This window comes from Zalophus californianus, chromosome 1 (genome assembly GCF_009762305.2).
Source record: "Zalophus californianus isolate mZalCal1 chromosome 1, mZalCal1.pri.v2, whole genome shotgun sequence".
Taxonomy (NCBI): domain Eukaryota; kingdom Metazoa; phylum Chordata; class Mammalia; order Carnivora; family Otariidae; genus Zalophus; species Zalophus californianus.
The window spans coordinates 13,742,398-13,760,921 of record NC_045595.1 but is presented as its reverse complement, the minus strand read 5'-3'; the positions used below and the strand labels follow the sequence as shown (position 1 = coordinate 13,760,921).

The 18,524-nt window shown below is 59.0% G+C and overlaps 1 protein-coding gene across 1 annotated transcript; it reads left to right on the top strand.

Moving 5' to 3' along the window:
- Positions 1-15,303: 15,303 nt before the first annotated feature.
- On the top strand, positions 15,304-17,206 carry JUND (JunD proto-oncogene, AP-1 transcription factor subunit). The gene has a single exon (XM_027587087.2). The coding sequence runs from the start codon at positions 15,464-15,466 to the stop codon at positions 16,505-16,507; it is 1,044 nt and encodes a 347-aa protein (XP_027442888.1). The 5' UTR covers positions 15,304-15,463; the 3' UTR covers positions 16,508-17,206.
- The last annotated feature ends 1,318 nt before the right edge of the window (positions 17,207-18,524 follow it).

Here is an 18,524-nt window from a genome sequence, read left to right as displayed (position 1 = left end):
AGATACCCACATTTAAGACTCAGCCCGCCTCAAGAATGTGCTCTGCCCCTGCCCCCACCCCATCATTGTTTTTCCCTCAGGCACCGCTTGTGGGACCTGCTGCAGCGAGAATGCTTGCCTAGCACTCTGGCACAGGCTGGGACAGGGCATGGGGTTTGAGTGGGACCTGGGGGCGTCTGATAAGCCCCAGGACTGGAGAAATCCCCTCTCAGAGATGTGGGCTGCTGGGGTGGGTTGGGGGGTTGGCGACGACGCGCGGGGCAGGAGCGAGAAGGGAGGGACTGGCGGGGAGGGAGGTAGCTGGGTCCCCAGCTCCCCTCCCCCATGGCCCTGGACTCAGCGGCCCATAAAAGCCTCCGGGGCCCCGGTCTGGCGAGGCTTTGATAAAAGCCGGGGTCAGGTGTCCAGCTCCGCAGCGAACGGCTAGCCCTTTGGAGGCCCCGCCCCTTCCTGCTTCGGGCGGTTCGGTTTTTCCTCCCAAACTGAGGTCTGCGGGGTGAACGCCTTCGTCCTACCGCCCTGTCTCGCAGTTTAGGGTCTTGGGCCCCCGCGGCGCCCGCCCTCCCCACGGCTCTGCGCTAGGGCTCAGGCTCCCGCTGGGAGCCTTCGGGAGCCTGCGTGCGTAATCGCGGCTTCCCGCGTGTGTCGCCAGACACGCCGGCCGGCCCTGACCTTTCCAGCCAGGCAGCGCGGGCTGGCGACCCAGTCCCCTCCTCTCCCGCCGGTGACGTGAGCCGCCTCGCCAGCCCAGGCCGCTTAGGTGCGGTGGGCTTCCGGAAGGTTCTATCCTTCTGAGCTGGCTTTCGGGACAGCCCCGTTTTTCAGTCTCCTTCCTGGTTGGTTTCGAGAAACGAGCCTCAGCCCCCTCAACAAGAAAAGAAACCAAAAGCTCCCAGCTAGTTCCTAGACACTGGGCCTCGATCTTTCCGCCCTTCTGATGGTTGTCGACTGGGGCCTGAGCCCTCATCAGCTGACTGGTGCATGACTGCGGGCATGCAGGACGTCTAAAACGTAGGTGGTTCCCAGGAACCAGAAACCAGAGACCTCCTACCCGTGGAGTTTGCTCCAACTCCCCTCCGAGCAGAGGTGTGACTTAGCCTGGGGCCCAGGCTCTGCACGGCCGGCCTTGACGCCGTAGGCCCCTCTTGCCTGACCTGGGGCCAAGAGCCCATGTGGGTGACACGGAGGCAGCGGGCAACCGGGAGCCCCAGCCCCACTTGGCAGCAGTGGGGGGGCGTCTGTCTTGCTATCCTGCGTCATCCCTTCCTGCACACATCGCCTCTGATTCCTCCTCCGCGGGGCTTCACCTGCTGCTCCCAGAGCAGCTCTGCCAGGAAACCCTGCCCTGTGCCCACTGAGCCCACGTGGGCATGATGGCAGGTGTCCTCCCGACCCATCCATCTGGACCCCAGGGGCCCAGCCTCTCCCGGTATCAGCAATGTGTGTATCTCCAGTGGCTCAGTGCATGCCCTGGTGTCCTCCGCTGTCCCTCTGAGGACAAAGGGCCACTTGGCCAGTGAGGGGGTATAGGAGATGGCCTGATGTCCACTCAGACAACCTCTGTGGGAGAAGCTGCCCGCCTCAGTGAAGCAGAGGGCTGGCCTGGAGGCAGAGGTACTGGGGCCACAACCCCATCCCAGGTGCTGGAGACTCAGCCTGAATTAGGCAAAGAGCCCCGGCCCAGTGGCCCTTACTTACCTTCCACGGGGTGAGCTAGCAACAAACTAGCCGAATGCATCAGTGTGGAGAAACAGAAAGCGAGAGTGGGAGAAAGAGGCGGTCAGGGCAGGCCGGAGGGTGACTAGCATTCAAGAAAAGGGCTTGAGGAAGGCAAGGGAGCCAACTAGAAGAGCATTTCCGACGAAGAGAACAGCTTGCACAAGTGCCAAGGCCCTACACAGAGTGGTGACAGGAACAAAGTGAGGGGGTAGAAAATGGGGCAGGTGCTGTGGGCCCTGAGCAAGATGGGAAGCACAGAAGTTTCTGGAACAGACTGAGAGACAAGGGTGGAAGCCGGGAGACCAGGAGGAGGTGGGGCTGGGGGCTCAGCCCAGGGTAGAGGTCGCAGAGGTGGCAAGAGAACAGGCAGGGGTGCCTTGAGGGCCTGGGGCAGATAGGCTCATCTTTCTGCAGGAAGCCCAGGATGCTGGGATGGGAGCTTTCCAGAGTGGAAGGGGAGGCCTCGCTGAGGGGGGCATGTTCAGACCAAATCCCGAAGGTCAAGAAGCCACTGTCCATGGGAAGAAGCAGAGAACAGGTGGAGGGAACTGCAAGTGAAAAGCCCCCGAGCTTCTGTGGCCTGCTCCGGGAGGGCAGAGACCCAGCATGATCCGAACAACAGCCTCGTGTGTGCCAGGCAGCTCCTAACACTCGGGCACAGAGCGGGTGAGCCACCTGCCCCAGGTCACACAGCTCCAGAGCCTCCTTAGAGCTCCTCCCTCTGTAGCCTCCTTGAACTTGGAGGATCCATTTGCCTTCTCTGAGTTCAGCTGTGTCAGGTGTAGAATCAGGAGACAGGAGTCATTTGGGGTGGGGGCAGGTGAGGTCGGCACTGGCTTTAAAGTTTATTCCCCTGACTGTTGCCTCAACTGAGGGACAGGGTTCGAGACACACAAAGTGCCTGTCAAGTTTTACCCCGTTCTGCCTCAGTGTCCTTGCTGGTCAGAGGGAACAGTATTGGCCTCCACCTCACCGGGGTTGTTGGGAGGACTACACGGGGGAGGAGGCTTAGTATACAACGAATGCTCCGTATATACTTGCGTACATCTAAGAGTGCTGCTTCGGGGCGCCTGGGCGGCTCAGTCGTTTGGCATCTGCCTTCGGCTCAGGTCACGATCCCAGGATCCTGGGATCGAGCCCCGCATTGAGCCCCGCATCGGGCTCCCTACTCCGCGGGGAAGCCTGCTTCTCCCTCTCCCACTCCCCTCTGCTTGTGTTCCCTCTCTCGCTGTGTCTCTCTCTGTCAAATAAATCTTTAAAAAAATAAAATAAGAGTGCTGCTTCATTCTTCATTGATCACCTATAGAGTGTCTGAAACCTCTCCTGGGAATCTCTCCATCTCTATCAGCCTTGAGCTCAGCCTGAGCTGCTCACTGGCCGGGAGGCCCAGGGCGGTGGTGCCACATGCTTGGCCTGCCCTGTGGTCAGTGGCTAGTAGCCACTGTCCTCCATGCTCCGGAGGCCAGCCCTGGTTGCCTAGCCCTGGCTGGTGAGCAGTCACCTTGAAGGCCCCCGGTGCTGCCCTAAGAGCCCCCTCCCAGTCTGGGTCCGGCCACCCAGCGGTGACTCACCCTTGCCCGCCCCGCCTCCACTGGAACCAGGCACCGAAATAGTCACCCTGCTCACCCCCGGGAGTGGCCGGAGAAATATTTTAGGGCTGCATTCAGCGCCTAAAAATACTCGGTGCATCCTCCTGCATCTTCCCCTCCCTCATTCCCTTTTCTGTTCCTTTGAAAACTGTCCCTGTAAGCACCCCCGGGGCCTGTCCTTCCACACTGTGTCCCTCCAGCATGTTGAGTGTCCCTGGCAAGCAGGGCTGGGGAGGGGTCCCCAAATGCCCAAGTGCGTGTGGATGACTGGTGAGGTGGCCTCCCTCCCTCCCTCGCACCCTCCCTGTCACCATGGAGAGACTCAGACACGGTTTACCTGGAACCTTCTGGAAAGACTGTCTTTTCCAAAACCCCCAGAAGACTCAGTTCCTGGGGCACAGTGATGCTGTCCAGGGAGGTCTTCATTACTCAGCAATTTTCCTTAAAAATTAAAAAAAAAAAAAAAGCCTCGTGCTGTTTGTGTTCATGAAGGGGGTGGAAACAGAACAGGGCCCCCAGCTGGACAGAATCCATTGCCTCTCCTGCTCAGGTGCTGCCGAACTCCACTAGCTTGTAGATCCTCTTCCCTCCCGGAGGGGGTGCAAACTGACCCTCCAAGGCACCCAAATGTCCTCAACATCATCCCTAACCACCAAACACCTTGACCTTTCCTGTGATGGGAGGAGGTGGGGAGTGGGAGCAAATGGAGTCAGACTGCAGCTCAGCCCACCTGGAGTCTGATCCAGCTTCTCAGTTACCTGAAGCCTCCAGCTCAATGGAACAGCAGGTGTGAAGGCCTGGGGACAGGGGCACGCTGGGCATCTTGAAGATGCAGTAAGCTGAGCATTATTAACTAAAGAACACATTTTATTCAGATTTTCCTCAGGTTTTACCCAATGTTCTTTTTAAAATGATAATTGAGGGGCGCCTGGGTGGCTCAGTTGTTAAGCATCTGCCTTCCGCTCAGGTCATGGTTCCAGGGTCCTGGGATCGAGCCCTGCATCGGGCTCCCTGCTCCCCGCCCTCTCTCACTGTCTCTCTCTGTCAAATAAATTAAAATAAATAAATAAATAAATAAACAAACAAACAAATAAATAAAATTATTATTGAGGTAAGATCCACTGACACAAAATTACCTTAAAGTGAACACTTCAATGGCATTTAATACCTTACAATGTAGTGAAACCAGCACCTCTGTTTAGTTCCAGAACATTTTCACCACCCCAAAAAGAAACCCTGTCCCCATGAGCAGTCACCCTCCACCCTCTCCCCGAGCCCCTGAGCACCCCCTAACCTGCTTTCTGTCTCTGTGGGTTTGCCTGTTCCGGACATTCCATATACATGGGACCCTGCAACAGGTGGCCTTTTGTGTCTGGCTTCATTCACTGAGCATGATGCTTTCAAGCTTCATCCATAGTATAGCATGTGTCTGAGCTTCATTCCTTTTTATGGCTGAGTACTATTCCATTGTACGGCCAGACCATATTTTATCCTTCATCAGCTCGTGGGCATTTGGACTATTTCTAAGGACGTGTTTGTTGAGCACTTACTCTGTGCCAGGCACAGTTCTGAGGGCTTAATTCTTCCCCCCAACCCCCTCTATAAAGCCTTACTGTGAACACCATTCCCATTTGCCCATTTCACAGCGGGCGAAATGAAGGCAGAAAGAGGCAGACAGGCCACCAAAGGAACCACAGGCCATCTCTGAGGTCTTTACACTCTGGAGATGGGGGTAGAGACAGATAATAAGGAAACCAAGAAAGAAAGAAGGTAAATGGAGGTGAAAACCTTAAGGGTTTTCCAGATAGGGAGAACAGCATGTGCAAAGGCCCTGAGGTGGGAATGAGCTGGTGTGTTAGAGAAAAAACACAGAGGCTCTTGTGGCTGGAGTAGACAAGTGAGGGGAAGAGAGGAAAGGGGCTACGCAGTGGCTTTGGGGCTGGGGTGGGGGTGGGGAAGGGTCTGGGGTGTACTCTGAGATGGAGACAGACACTGAAATAGATAGTGGTAGAAGACAGAGACTGGGAGCAGGAGGGAGAGAAGAGGCCTCAGCTTCTCAAGGCCTGGACCCAAGGGGCCACAGAAGCCTTGTCCTCACCTGCCTCCCCCCAGTCCAGATCCTTTGCTGCTACACTGATTGCTCGAGCAAGGGACAACTCTCCTGTGCTGAGAGCAGTGTGAGTGCACAGTAGGTGCTCCTTGAATAATGGGTGGATGGGTAAACAGAGGAATGGCCAGATTCGTGGGTGGGTGGGTGGATGGCTGGATGGCTGGACCTATAAACAGATGAATGAGAAGATGGGTGTCCTGAAGGAGGGAGGGAGATGTGGCACCCAGGTTAGTGTGGATAAAATAGCATCTTCCACCCTCCAGCAGGTGATTGGGTGGGTGGGGGTGGGTGGAGGAATTTATCCAGCTGTCCTGGGGTCTCACCCACCTTTCTCCAGTTTCAGAAAAGGTCCCCAGAGTGGAGGCTGAAGGGTGGGGGTTGGGCAGGGTGCCAGGAGCACTGGGGCGGGCTGGTGGGTACTAGATGCTGCTACCTGCTTCTGCCTCTGAGTCAGCATTGCCATGACAACGCGGGCCCTGCCGGATGCTCCTCCTGGCACATCCCCCGTCACTGCAGCCGCCGTCATGCCTCCTCCAAGGCAGTAGGGGCAGAGGGGGCAGGCTCAAGGACCACGCTGCCCACCGTCCCCCATTCCCCTCAGCCCTGTCTCCCTAGCCATGCCATCCTTGCAGAGCTTGTAACCCAACCTGGGGTGAGGGGGCTGAGTGAGGGGCCCAGTGGGGTTGGAGAGCCAGCCGAGGGAGGGGCTCTGGGCTCTGTCTGGGAGGGGGCCAGGGGAGGTCTCAGGAGGTGGGTACTGCAGGTGAAGGAACATCATGGGCAAGTGTTGGGGGTCTGGATGATAGAAGGGGTGGAGCTAGGGGATAAACACATAATGGGGAGACAGGCCAGAGCAGGGAGCCACAGAGAGTGAGGGGAGGCCAGCATGGCACCCACAGAGGACAAAAGACAGTTCCCTGTGACTCTGGGCAGCCCCTAGGCGCCCGAGACTCCACTGCGTCCTCTGGAACATGGGCACTGGTGAGGAGACTGAGGCAAGGAGGCTAGTAGTCACAGGTTCCTCCTGGGCTGGCAAAGACTCCAACTACCCCCTCTAACCCCAGCTCCTGGTGGCCTGGGTGCCCCTGGGAGCCTCCTTTTACCTTCCCCCCACTCCAGGCCTCCTCCTTGATCCTCCTGCAGCACACCATGTGTTCCTACCTTGGGGCCTTGGTTTGTGCTATTCCAGCTCTCAGGAATTTCCCCTTCCCTGGTGCCCCCTCATGGTGCCCCCTTTGTCTGTGGGTGTCACTGGCCCTCTGTACATCCCCCCAAGATTCCTTCATAGCTCCTGCCATGGCTTGATGTTAGATTACCTATTTTTCCAGCGGTTCCCACCCAAGAATGTTGGGTACCTCTCAGATCTTCAGTTGGCCCAGCCCCACCATCGCAGTGGTCGGCAGTGGTCGGTGTGTGGAGGGAAGGGCAGGGGAATGACAGTGTCTGGGGCCTCTCCACCTGACCCAGAGCTATAGGCGCAGGGTGGGGAGTTGGAGTGACCTACAGCTCCCCGGTCAGGGTTGACCCTCCGTTCAGGCAACAAGGGCCCATCAGAGGTCAGTGCAAGCCCGTCCAGGGCCAGGGGTCAGTGCCGGGGAGCTGGGCCTAGGGCCCTCCAGATCCTGAGGTGGCCTGTGAGTCCCCTATCACCACACATCCTCATGGTTCTCAGGGCCACCTTGTCCCCACCAGTCCCAACGGTGCTGCCCTGGGAGACTGTCACTGTGTTCCTTGTAGATATATATAGGGTCACCTTTTCTTCATCCAAGGAGACCAAAGATGAGTTAGTTCTAGTCCCCAGGCAAGGACTGAGAATCCCATTGAGAATACTTTCATGTCTCTCTCTCCCTGTCTCCCTGCTGTCTCTTGCTTTCTCCAGCTGGTGTCTCTTAACTCCTTTATCTCACTCTCTCTGGGTCTCTGGCTGTTTCTTGCTCCACCAGACTCTCCCTCCCTCAGTCCCTGCTCTCTCTCCCTCCATCTCCGTTTGCCTTTCTCCCCGATCTCCCTTTGCTCTATTTCTACGCTCTGGCCCTTCTACCTGGAGGCCAGGATTAATCGGGTCTTGCCTAGAACCTCGGGGATGGCCATTGGCCTCGACCTACCCGTCCATCAAATGGGCTTGACGTAGGGCCCCGAGGCAGGGACGGAGAGGAGTTGAGCGGGTTGGCGCTTCCCCTCCTCGGCTCCGGGGAGCCCTCCAGGGCCCGGCAGGAAGGGGTTAACTGCGAGCCGCCCCCTCCCCCCAGCTCTGCATTTAATTAGCGGCCCCGCAGGGGCGCGGGAGCTGGGCCAGTGGTGGGGGGGGGGAAGGGAGGGAGAAAGAAGGCGAGGGGATCGGGGAGAGTGGAGGGGTTAGAAATGGAGTGAGGGGGACGAGAGGGGGCGGAGGTAGGGAGGACAAAAGGGGGACCGGGAGCCAGCTGTGGATTCGAATCCCGCCTCGCTAGTGCCCCCCCCCTCGTCCCTCTCCCCTTAGACTGTCTCCCCCGCCCCTCGGCATGGGAATCCCCTCCCACCCACCCCTTCCCGAAGGCCGAGCAGCGAGCCCGCAGTTAAATGTCAGCTTTCCTTCACTGGTCCGCTTGAGGAAACTGAGGCCCACGAAGATGGGGTGTCTTGCCAGCGCACAGCTCTGGGACGCCCGGCGCTTAACTGGGCGGTTTTGTAGGGATTTGTCTACGTGCCGGAAAACAAAACAAAACAACACAGAACACCAGTTCGTCGCAGTCGCAGCCGAAGGGCCCTGGGGCTATCGCGGCGGCGTAGGCCGGCGCAAGCGAACGACTGGGACCGGACGACCGTGTGGGACATAAGCAGCCCGGGGACCTGGAGCGCTGCGGCCCAGCTTCAGCTAGGCCCAGCTAGGCCACGCGCCTCTCCGTGCCTCAGTTTCCCCTCTGCGCAGCGTCGGGACTGCCGGAGGGCCGACCCTGCCCACCACCACACCCACGACTTCCAGCGCGGCGTGGGGCACTGGCCGGGCGCCGGAGTCTACGCGGCCCCGCCTCGCCTTGACGTCGGCGCTGACGCCACCCGCCCCCCTCGCCACCGGGTCTGGCCGCAGCGCGGGTTTAACTCTGCGGCTGCTGCCGGCCGCGCCGAGGCCCTCCAGATCCTTCCCCCACCCCCGCCGGAGGGGGGTTCAGGCTCGGGGGAAGGGAACGACGAGGGGCAGGTCCTGGGCAGGCCCGGCCGCCCGGCGAGGCGGGAGGTCCCGACCAGCCTCCAGGCCTTCGCCTGCGCCGTTTCCCTCCGCCTGGAATGCGCCTCCCGCCCCGGTCCAAGTCCGCGTTTACAGCGACATCTCTCCCTCCGGCCCGGCCCTGACCCCTCCGGGCCTGGGAGTGTCCTAGTCGGGCTTGGTCTTCTCTGGCCTGGGGCGGGGACCTCTCACCCAGCAATCCATTGTTTCAAGGTCGAGTTTCTTCCCCCCATTTTTCAGATGAGAACCGTCGAAACCCAGAGAACTTAGGTCACCCAACGAGGGGCCCAGCTCTTGGGGCTCCTAGCCCCCCCTCCTGTCTCCCCCCCTCTTCGCGGCGGAGGAGGGGACCCTGCAGGCCCCGCCCTGCCCCAGGGGAAGTGAGAATGGGGGGCCCTCCCCCGCACCCTCACCACTTCCTCCCGAGGAGAGGCGGTGGCGAAGGAAGGGGGGAAGCGGGCAGGCGAGGGAGTTCACGGTGGCGGCCTCAGTTTCCGAGTGTTGGGGGGGGTTCTCTGCCTCCTCACGCACGCGAGACGCAAGACTGGTGTTTCTGTGTCTCGCGTGCCGGGAGGCCCCCCAAACCTGCTCTTAACTTGGAGCCCCTTCCTAATCTACTGGGACTCCGCCTGCTCCTCCCCGCTCCGGAGGCCCAGCCACCACCGCTTCCCTGCTCTTGTCGGCTGCCTGCCTGCCTCGCCCCCATTCAATCTACTCCCCCAGTGGGGCCCCGGCTCCTTTACTCGGCCCTCTGTCCTGCAGCTCACAGCGAGCGAGGCCACCTGTATTCCAATCTGCCCTCTGAAAATGGGGGGCATGGAGCCATGCTTTGCTCAGAGCCTCAATTTGTCCCTCTGACAAATGTGGACAGATAACCCTCTTAGCAGTGCTGGCGTGGAGATATTAAGGAAAAATGTGGGGAGTGGATTTCCCATCTTAGCGGCAATGGATGCATCCTCTCATTCATTAATTCACTCATCCATGCATTACTTCGCCAAATCATCCATTACATCATCCACGCATTAATTCATTTACTTATTTAATTGATACTTACTGATTCACACGTTTCTCCCCATCCCCAATCCCTGGGCAGCCTGGGCAGGACGTCAGGGGCCCACAGCTCATTGCAGAAGGCTGTCAGGGGCCACAGGACTGTGGGTGGGACAGCCCCAAGGTCTTGAAGGAGGAAGCAGAAGCTTCTACTTAACTGAACCAACCTGAAGTCTCCCCAGAGAGGCCCTGTGGGTTCCCACCCCCAAGGAGCTGCTACCTGCCACCACCACCACCATTTGTCCCCGAAAATGGATCAGTAAACTCAAAGGCCCTGGAAGGATGCTGGTGGATGCAGGCAAAACCCACGCGTCGTAGGTGCTCACTGCCAAGGCCTGGCACATTACTGAGCACCTACTGTGTGCGGAGGTGCTCAGGGACAAAAACACCAAGTGGATCCCTGTGGCCCCTCCTACACTCTTCCTGGCTTGCCTTGGGGCTTCCCTGCCTTTAATGCTTTCTGGATATTTGGACATTCCTGCTCTGGGCCTGTCCCAGAGTGTCCCTGAGGAAGGAATTCCTGGGTTTTGCTCTCATTTCATCGTTTTTCAGTTTCTTTCTATTTATGGCAAGAGAAACTGGTTTTCCATTCTTGGTGGTGACATGAAGTTTCCCTTTTGAAATATATTTACTGAAGTAAAAACAGAAAAGGGGGTCGATCTAAAGGAGAAATAGTTGACATCAGCCTAAAGTGTACTTCTTCATTTATGGTGGTTATTTCCTGTCTCGTTTGGGAGTACCAGCTCAGTGGGTGATAAGGGATGGTGGAAAACGCTGGCCAGACACACAGGGCGGGGCACACAGTAGGTGCTCAGTAGAGGGTGGTGGAATGGCTGCATGATGCTGCTGGAGGTTGGCCGAAAGAAAAACAAAACCAAAGCAAATCAGCTTCTGAAGTCGGTTTAGCAAAGTCGAACTCACCACCCTCCGGCCCCCAAACCTTCGGGTTTCCCCAAGTCTGCCTGGGAAAGGGCCTAACGTGGGCCTGGGTATACAGCAGATGCACATTAAACGTTCGCTGGATGAGCGCAGGAATCTTGCTCATCTTGCGGAGCAGGGAAGGTGGTGTGAGAAGTTGTTTTCTCCTGTGCGCGGGCGCCCTTCTGGGCTCACTCTGGCCGATCAATCAACGAACACGGCGCTGAGAGGCTCTTCTGGGCCTGCGGGAGGCTGGGGACACTGCAGCCTCCGGGTGCAGCCAACAGGGCCACCGGTCGGAAAGCGGGCTCTGTCGGTCTGGTTCCATCGGTGCTGAAGGAAGCTGACCACGCGTCAGTTTCCTCGTCCGTAAAATGGTCTTGCGAGACGGGAAAGAGCCAGTGCCAGCCCGGAGGACCGGGTGTGGGTCCCCTCCCTGCGGCCGGCCAAGCACCTGCACAGGACGGGGGCGGTGACTGGTTCCTGCTCGCGGCGAGGGCGGAAGCGGGGCAGGAGGGGAGGGGAGGGGCCACCGCCTTGGCTGGTAACCTGATCCTTAGGAATGCGCGGAGGCCAGAAGCGCCCCCGGCCCCAGGCCGGCGCCCTTCCCCCGGCCCGCTGCCGCCACCCGGGTCCCCGCAAGGCCCACCCCCAGAGGACGTTCCCCATAAGTCCTACCCAGACCCGCGGGGTCCTGAGCGCATCCCCCGCATATTTTTATCATTTTTAAAAGACCTTATTTGTTTGACAGAGACACAGCGAGAGAGGGAACACAAGCAGGAGGAGTGGGAGAGGGAGAAGCAGGCTTCCCGCCGAGCAAGGAGCTCAGTGCGGGACTAGATCCCAGGACCCTGGGATCAGTACCTGAGCCAAAGGCAGATGCTTAACGACTGAGCCACCCAGGCGCCCCACTGGTTGCTTTAAACAAGAAGAGTAATCTCAACGCTCTAGAGAGAGGCCCTAGAGGGGCGAAGATTCGAACCCGGGCTGGGAGAGAGGTGGGGGGGTTAGTTTCAGCTTCCCTTCCGAACCCAGGGTAGGGTTGGGGACCAGGCTGAGTTCTCCGGCCTGGACTGTGTGACCCCGGGGCAGGTCCCACACCCTCCCTGGACGCGGCTCTGGAAAGTAAGATAATGTCCTGAGACTCGTGGACCTGCTGGGACAGTAAGGGCGGAAAAATCAGGGTCTAGGCTGAGCCTTGTTACCAACTTCTCCCTCAATTCCATCTTCCGGGGCCACTGCCACTACACGGGACATGTGATACCACCCAGGCTCCCATGGAAGCCTGCTTTCCTTCTCTCCCTCTGGCTTCCCCTGGCTCACCCAGTCCAGCCCCACCGGCTCTCTCCATCAAAGGGGTCCGCTGGGGTCTGCCCCAGGGCTTTTGCATTTGCTGTTCCCACTGTCTGGGATGTTTGGCCTTCAAATTATCTCCAGCTCCTCCTTCATTCAGCATCACCTCCTGGGGTGCCCCACCCCAATTACCCAACTCTAAAACATACCCCCCCCACCCATGGAGGGGGCACCATTCTCCTTGAAGTTGTGTTTGATAGGTTCCTTCTTCAGACTGTGCGCTGGAAAGGTGAGGGTGTTTGTGTCATTCCCGTGTGTTCCCATCACTTGGCTCAAAGCAGGTGCTCAGACAGTGTGTAGGGAATGAATGAATGAATGAGAAAATGGGAGTTATCCCTAGTTCACTGCGTATGATTGGTTGGTGGATTCAGGGCTCCCCTTGACCTGCCTGACTAGGTGGGGATAGGGTTGGTCCAAATGGAAGAGCAGGACTGGAGTGTCCTGGAGGGCTGCCTGGCTAGGAGGAAGGAGAAGGTAGGGGAAATCGTTGGGTCAGAGGGAACAGCAAGTGCACAGCAGTGGAGACTGAAGGATCTCCGCCTTGAAAAGTGGAGCTGGCAAGGGGCCAAGACAGGTCCTCTCTATCCAGCCTCAAGGACCCTCCCCTCCCCCATCTGGGGCCTAGAGAGCCCAACAAAGATGGTGGGCAGGCTCAGCCAGACGGTGGGGGACTCCTTGGGCGTCAGGTTAGGGGAGGCTTCTTGGAGGAGGAGACATTGGGTTTTGAAGCATGAGTAGGAACTTGCCTGGAGGATAAGGAAGGGCACTCCAGGCTGAGGGAACTCCAGACCAAATAACCATACACAGTTAAGTGTGGCCTAATAATAATAATAAGATAAAATACTTATAGAAAATATTGAGTTCTTACTATTTTTTCAAATCCAATACAAATCACAATACTCAAGGCACCTCGCCAGCTTAGTCAGTAGAGCATGCGACTCTTGAATCTCAGGGTCGTGAGTTCTAGCCCCATGATGGGGTAGAGTTTACTTAATTAAAAAAACAAATAAATAAATAAAACAAAAATCACAAGACTCCATGCGGTGGGTGAGATTATTCACTCCATTTTCATGAGGAGGAAACGGAGACTCAGAGAGGTAACAGGCCTTGGGCTCCTTGTGTCTCCATTTCCCAAAGCCTGTTTGCTGGTCAGTCTTTCAGCTCAGGCAGGTTCTGCCCATAGTTCACCAGACCATTCATCCACTTGTCAAGGTTAAGGCCCAAGGTCAGGGTGGAGGCTCCCTAGGCCACCCACTCACGTCCCGCCTTGGGGAGAAGCGTGGCCCCGTTTTCTCCAATTCAGCCACATTGCATAGGCCCAGAGAGGAGTCTCAGAGCAAGGCTAGCAACAGGCCGGGGGCTGCATCCCCTCCCATTAGGGGTCCCTTTGTCCAGGTTGGCACCTGGGAGGGCAGGTCTGGAGGACACAGAGACCTACATGCCTAGAAATGTATGCAAATGGACACATACATACCCACCAGTATACATATATGTATATACATACGGGCACAGAGATACATACAGGCAGACAGATCTATATGCATGGACCCACACAGGCACATAGACACCCACCCTCACGTATGAACACACCTGGGCACAGGGATCCATACATGAATACACACAGGCACAAACAGACATTTGTGTGTACACAGACACATACACCCCTGGGTCATTGCCTACCAGGCCATGCCTCATGCTCATGGTGACAGTTTCCTTCATAGACTTTTTGCTCCAGAGCCCAGTTAGGGGCAGAGCCAGGGGAGGCAGGGAGGCAGAAGATCAGGGGTTGGGGGCTGGGAATGTTCATGCCCACAGGCAAATCAGACAAACCGAGGCCAGAAACTGCCACAGCAACCAGGCCAGGCAGCATTCTCCTTTAACACTGAGCCAGGTGCTGTACCGGATGTTGGAGACCCAGCAGGTTCAGGATACACAAGGTCCCTGCCCTCCAGGAACTTTGGGTCCACCCTGTCATTCTGAATGCTTCCAAGGCTATAATGGAAATAAGGTGAGTGGGAGGGGCCTTTCCGAGGATACAAGTTTGCACTGGGGAAGGGAGCATCATACAGAGGGCAAAGCGTATGCAAAGGCCCTGAGGCAGCAATGGACTGAGAGGCCAAGGCTCAGAGAAGGTGAAAGGTTAGAGGGGGGTCAGTGGCAGAAGGGTCCTTAGCTTCCACCATCTGGCTGAGAAACTGGCTCCATCCTGAGTGTGGCAGGAGCCACGGAGGGGTTGTGTGAAGGGGCTGTCAGCCAGACCCAGATGTCCCTAGAGTCCTTAGGGAGTGTTGGATAGGTTGTTCCCTCCTTCCTCCCTCATATCCCACCTCCAGCCAGCCTTTAGGGAGGTCCATTGAGCATTGACAATAACAAAACAGTATTAAATAGTTAACAATTACCAGCTGGGATTCCTGCCTTAACAATTGGGAAGGGGATGGTGGCTAAGGAGGAAACTGTGGGGGGCCTATAGTCAACCACTCTCACCTCAGGACCCACAGCAGGCCCTGGCAGATGCAGACTAAAAATGTAGACGGCTGCCCAGGAGGGGCAGAACCCAGCAGGAGGCCAGGGTTCTACCAGGTGAATGAAAGGTCTATGGCCTGGTCACACCTTGCTGAGCCTCAGTTTCCCGTCTGTAAAGCCAGTTAGTCGGACTCCGAACTTTTAGACTCCTCAGTGAAAAGTATCAGGATCAAAGCGCTTCCAGCAACTTCTGGCAGCTCTTCTTTCCCCTCTCTGTTTTTCTGGGGCAAATACACGGCCGGAGATTTGGGGGTGAAGGTGAGACAGAAGCAGATCTGGCCAAATCGCCCAGGGAGCCACCGGGAACAGCTCCCTAAGGCCTTCTGCCCCCAGCCCGTACAGACCCAGGATAGAGGTGCGCTAAGGAAAGCACTTGCAGGCGTAGTGGAGCGGGAGGTGCCAGGGAGTTATTTATCCATCCGGGCTCCATCGCCCGCCGGTCCCCGGAGGCCGGCACCGCCCCCGCCCCCGCCCAGCCGGGGCCCCACGCGCGGATGCGGGGCGGGGCTTGGGGACGGGCAGGCGGCTGGTGGCCATGCTCATCACGCCACCCGGGACGTGCCTTGGCGGGAGGCAGCGCTGGGGGCATTGGTCGTACACTGCACTCCCGGGGCGGGGTAACCGGGTCCGGGCGCGGGACCGCCCCCATGACGTCAACCCACAAGGCCTCGCGCTGTTGTGCGGTTTACCGCGCGTCACCGGGGCAACGGCAGCCAGGGGGGGCGTCAGCGGCTTGGCCCCGCCCCACCATGCAAATGAGCGACGTCACCCACGCCCAATGGCGAGCGGGGGCAGTGAGCTCATCGCGCTGGGCCGAGGCTATAAGAGGGCGCGCGAAGTGCGCGGCGCAGGAGCCGCCGCCAGCGGAGGGCCGGGCGCAGCGGCCTCGGCCCGGGCGGGTGCAGGGCAGAGCGGACGGGGGGGCGCAGGCCCCCCGGGCGGCCGCGGCCACTCCCCCCTCCCCTCCCCGGGCCGGCGCGGCGGGGGAGGCGGAGGATGGAAACACCCTTCTACGGCGATGAGGCGCTGAGCGGCCTGGGCGGCGGCGTCAGTAGCAGTGGCGGCGGTGGTAGCTTCGCGTCCCCGGGTCGCCTGTTCCCCGGGGCGCCCCCGACGGCGGCGACTGGCAGCATGATGAAGAAAGACGCGCTGACGCTGAGCCTGAGCGAGCAGGTGGCGGCGGCGCTCAAGCCCGCGGCCGCGCCGCCCCCGGCCCCCCTGCGCACCGACGGCGCCCCAGGCACGGCGCCCCCCGACGGCCTGCTCGCCTCGCCCGACCTGGGGCTGCTCAAGCTCGCCTCGCCCGAGCTCGAGCGCCTAATCATCCAGTCCAACGGGCTGGTCACCACCACGCCGACGAGCACTCAGTTCCTCTACCCCAAGGTGGCGGCCAGCGAGGAGCAGGAGTTTGCCGAGGGCTTCGTCAAGGCCCTGGAGGACTTGCACAAGCAGAACCAGCTGGGCACGGGCGCGGCCTCCGCTGCCGCGGCCGCCGGGGGACCCTCGAGCACGGCTGCGGGCGCCGCGCCTCCTGGCGAACTGGCCCCGGCGGCAGCCACGCCCGAGGCGCCCGTCTACGCGAACCTGAGTAGCTACGCGGGCGGCACCGGGGGTTCGGGGGGTGCTGCGACGGTCGCCTTCGCCGCCGAGCCTGTGCCCTTCCCTCCACCGCCGCCCCCAGGCGCGCTGGGACCGCCCCGCCTGACCGCGCTCAAGGATGAGCCGCAGACGGTGCCCGACGTGCCAAGCTTCGGCGAGAGCCCGCCGTTGTCGCCCATCGACATGGACACGCAGGAGCGCATTAAGGCGGAGCGCAAGCGGCTGCGCAACCGCATCGCTGCCTCTAAGTGCCGCAAGCGCAAGCTGGAGCGCATCTCGCGCCTCGAGGAGAAAGTGAAGACGCTCAAGAGCCAGAACACGGAGCTGGCGTCCACAGCGAGCCTGCTGCGCGAGCAGGTGGCGCAGCTCAAGCAGAAGGTCCTCAGCCACGTCAACAGCGGCTGCCAGCTGCTGCCCCAGCACCAGGTGTCCGCGTACTGAGCCCGCGCGCGGGGCGCATGCGCGGCCCCCCTCCCCGGGAGGCGGGCTCGTGTGTGGGGGGGGCGTGGGCGCCCCGGACTCGGAGAGGGCGCGGCCCCGGGAACACCCCCCCTCACCCCGAGGGTGCCAGGATTCCGAGAGGGCGCGGTCCCTGAGGACCCCCCGAGGGTGCCCAGGACTCGGAGAGGGCGCCTCAGACTCGACAAGCTGGACCCCCTGCTCCCGGGGGCAAGCGCATGACCCCCCCGCCCTCGCGCTGCCTCTGTCCCCGAGCGCGGCCACCCAGTGTTGCACAAACCCGCGCGCCCCGGCCGCCCCTTTGTACACACCGCCGCGGTAGGGGGCTCCGAGGGGGCGCAGCCTCAAACCCTGGCTTTCCTTTTACTTTTTTTTTTTTTTTGCTTTTGGAAGAGAGAAGAAACAGAGTGTTCGATTCTGCCCTATTTATGTTTCTACTTGGGAACAAACGTTGGTTGTGTGTGTGTGTTTTTTCTTGTGTTGGTTTTTTAAAGAAATGGGAAGAAGAAAAAAAAAAACTCCCTTCCCTTTCCTCGCTCTTGCTCCCCCCCTTCCGTCCTTCCTACATCCCTCCTCCCGCCCTTTTTGTTCTGTTGTTTTTGTTTTGCTACGAGTCCACATTCCTGTTTGTAATCCTTGGTTTGCCCGGTTTTCTGTTTTCAGTAAAGTCTCGTTACGCCAGCTCGGCTCTCTGCCTCCTTCTTCCCCCGCCGGGGCCTGATGGGCTGGGCAGGGCCTGGCTCGCTCGCTCCCCTCCCCCATCCCTTGCCTCCTTCCCCCTCCTCCCTCCGCCTCTGTTCGGAGGAGAGCCGGCGTACGTGAGGGGCCTTGCACATCTGGCGCTCAACGAGCGCCATCTAGGCGCTCCAGGGCTTAGGGCCGACTGACGTCCAGGTTAAGTGAGGGATATTGGGATCTCCGACCAGCGTTTGGATCTAGCGAGCCCACGGGTGTCCCCTTTAGGAAAGAGAGACTACAAGATGGAAAGGGGACAGCCCAATCCCAGGCAGGTAGGAAAAGGCAAAAACTTGAACCTCCGGGTCTCCGTTACCCTGTCTGCAAAATGGGCCGAACAGTTACAAGCTTGCCCCATAAAGTTGGAGGATCAGCAGTTTGTTCACAGAGCAGCGCTTGGCTTACAGTTGGTGCTCAGTGTAAGCTTTTATTATTGTCTGGTGCATGGAGGTTGCTGAATCTCGGGCCCAGAAGGAAAGTGGCCCAGGTGGGATCTGACTTGGGCAGTCTGCCTCCAGGACTGGTGGTGTAGCTCCGTTCTGTGGGACCTTTCTCTTGGGGCACTGACTTGGAATCAGGATTTTCCAAGTACTCCCTGAAGACCTCTCCCTTCCCAACATCCTAGTGTCCCATTTTGAGGAAACTCATGTTCAGAGAGGTTGAGTGATCTGAGGTCACACAGCCTGCAAGTTTTAGGAGTTTGCAGGGACATTTATACCTTAGGCTTCAAACCTCCAGAGCCTTGACAGCTGCACTGCCTTCATCCCCTGCCTACCCTGACCCTTGATGTTGTGTGGGCAAAAGACCGGGGCCTTGGGCTTTCTGCCTGACTTGGGGCCTGGAGGGACCTAGGCATTAGTGGTCAAGGGCACAGGGCAAGTCGAGCTGGTGGGCATGTGCTAAGCACCAGCTGTATACCCAGCCCTCCTAGGGGAGGCGGGTGAATTGTTCCTGTTTTACAGATGGGGGAACAGGTGCAAAGAAGGAACAGCACGTGCCCACTATACCTCTGCCATTGAAAGGGTGGGGCCTCACCACCTGTTTCCTCTTCCTTCTGATCACCCTGGCTGCCTACTTTTCAAGGCTTCAAGATCTGCTTTGGGATTTGATTTTTAACCATGTGACCTCACCGTGCACCGCCCTCAGGCAGACGTTTCAGGAAGGCGCCCAGCAGTGAGAGGCCGAAGCTGAGGTGGGGGTGTCTTGACACAGAAGAGGCCAAGCACCACATTTGGGGAGCAGAGCTTCACTCTTCAGGAGGCTG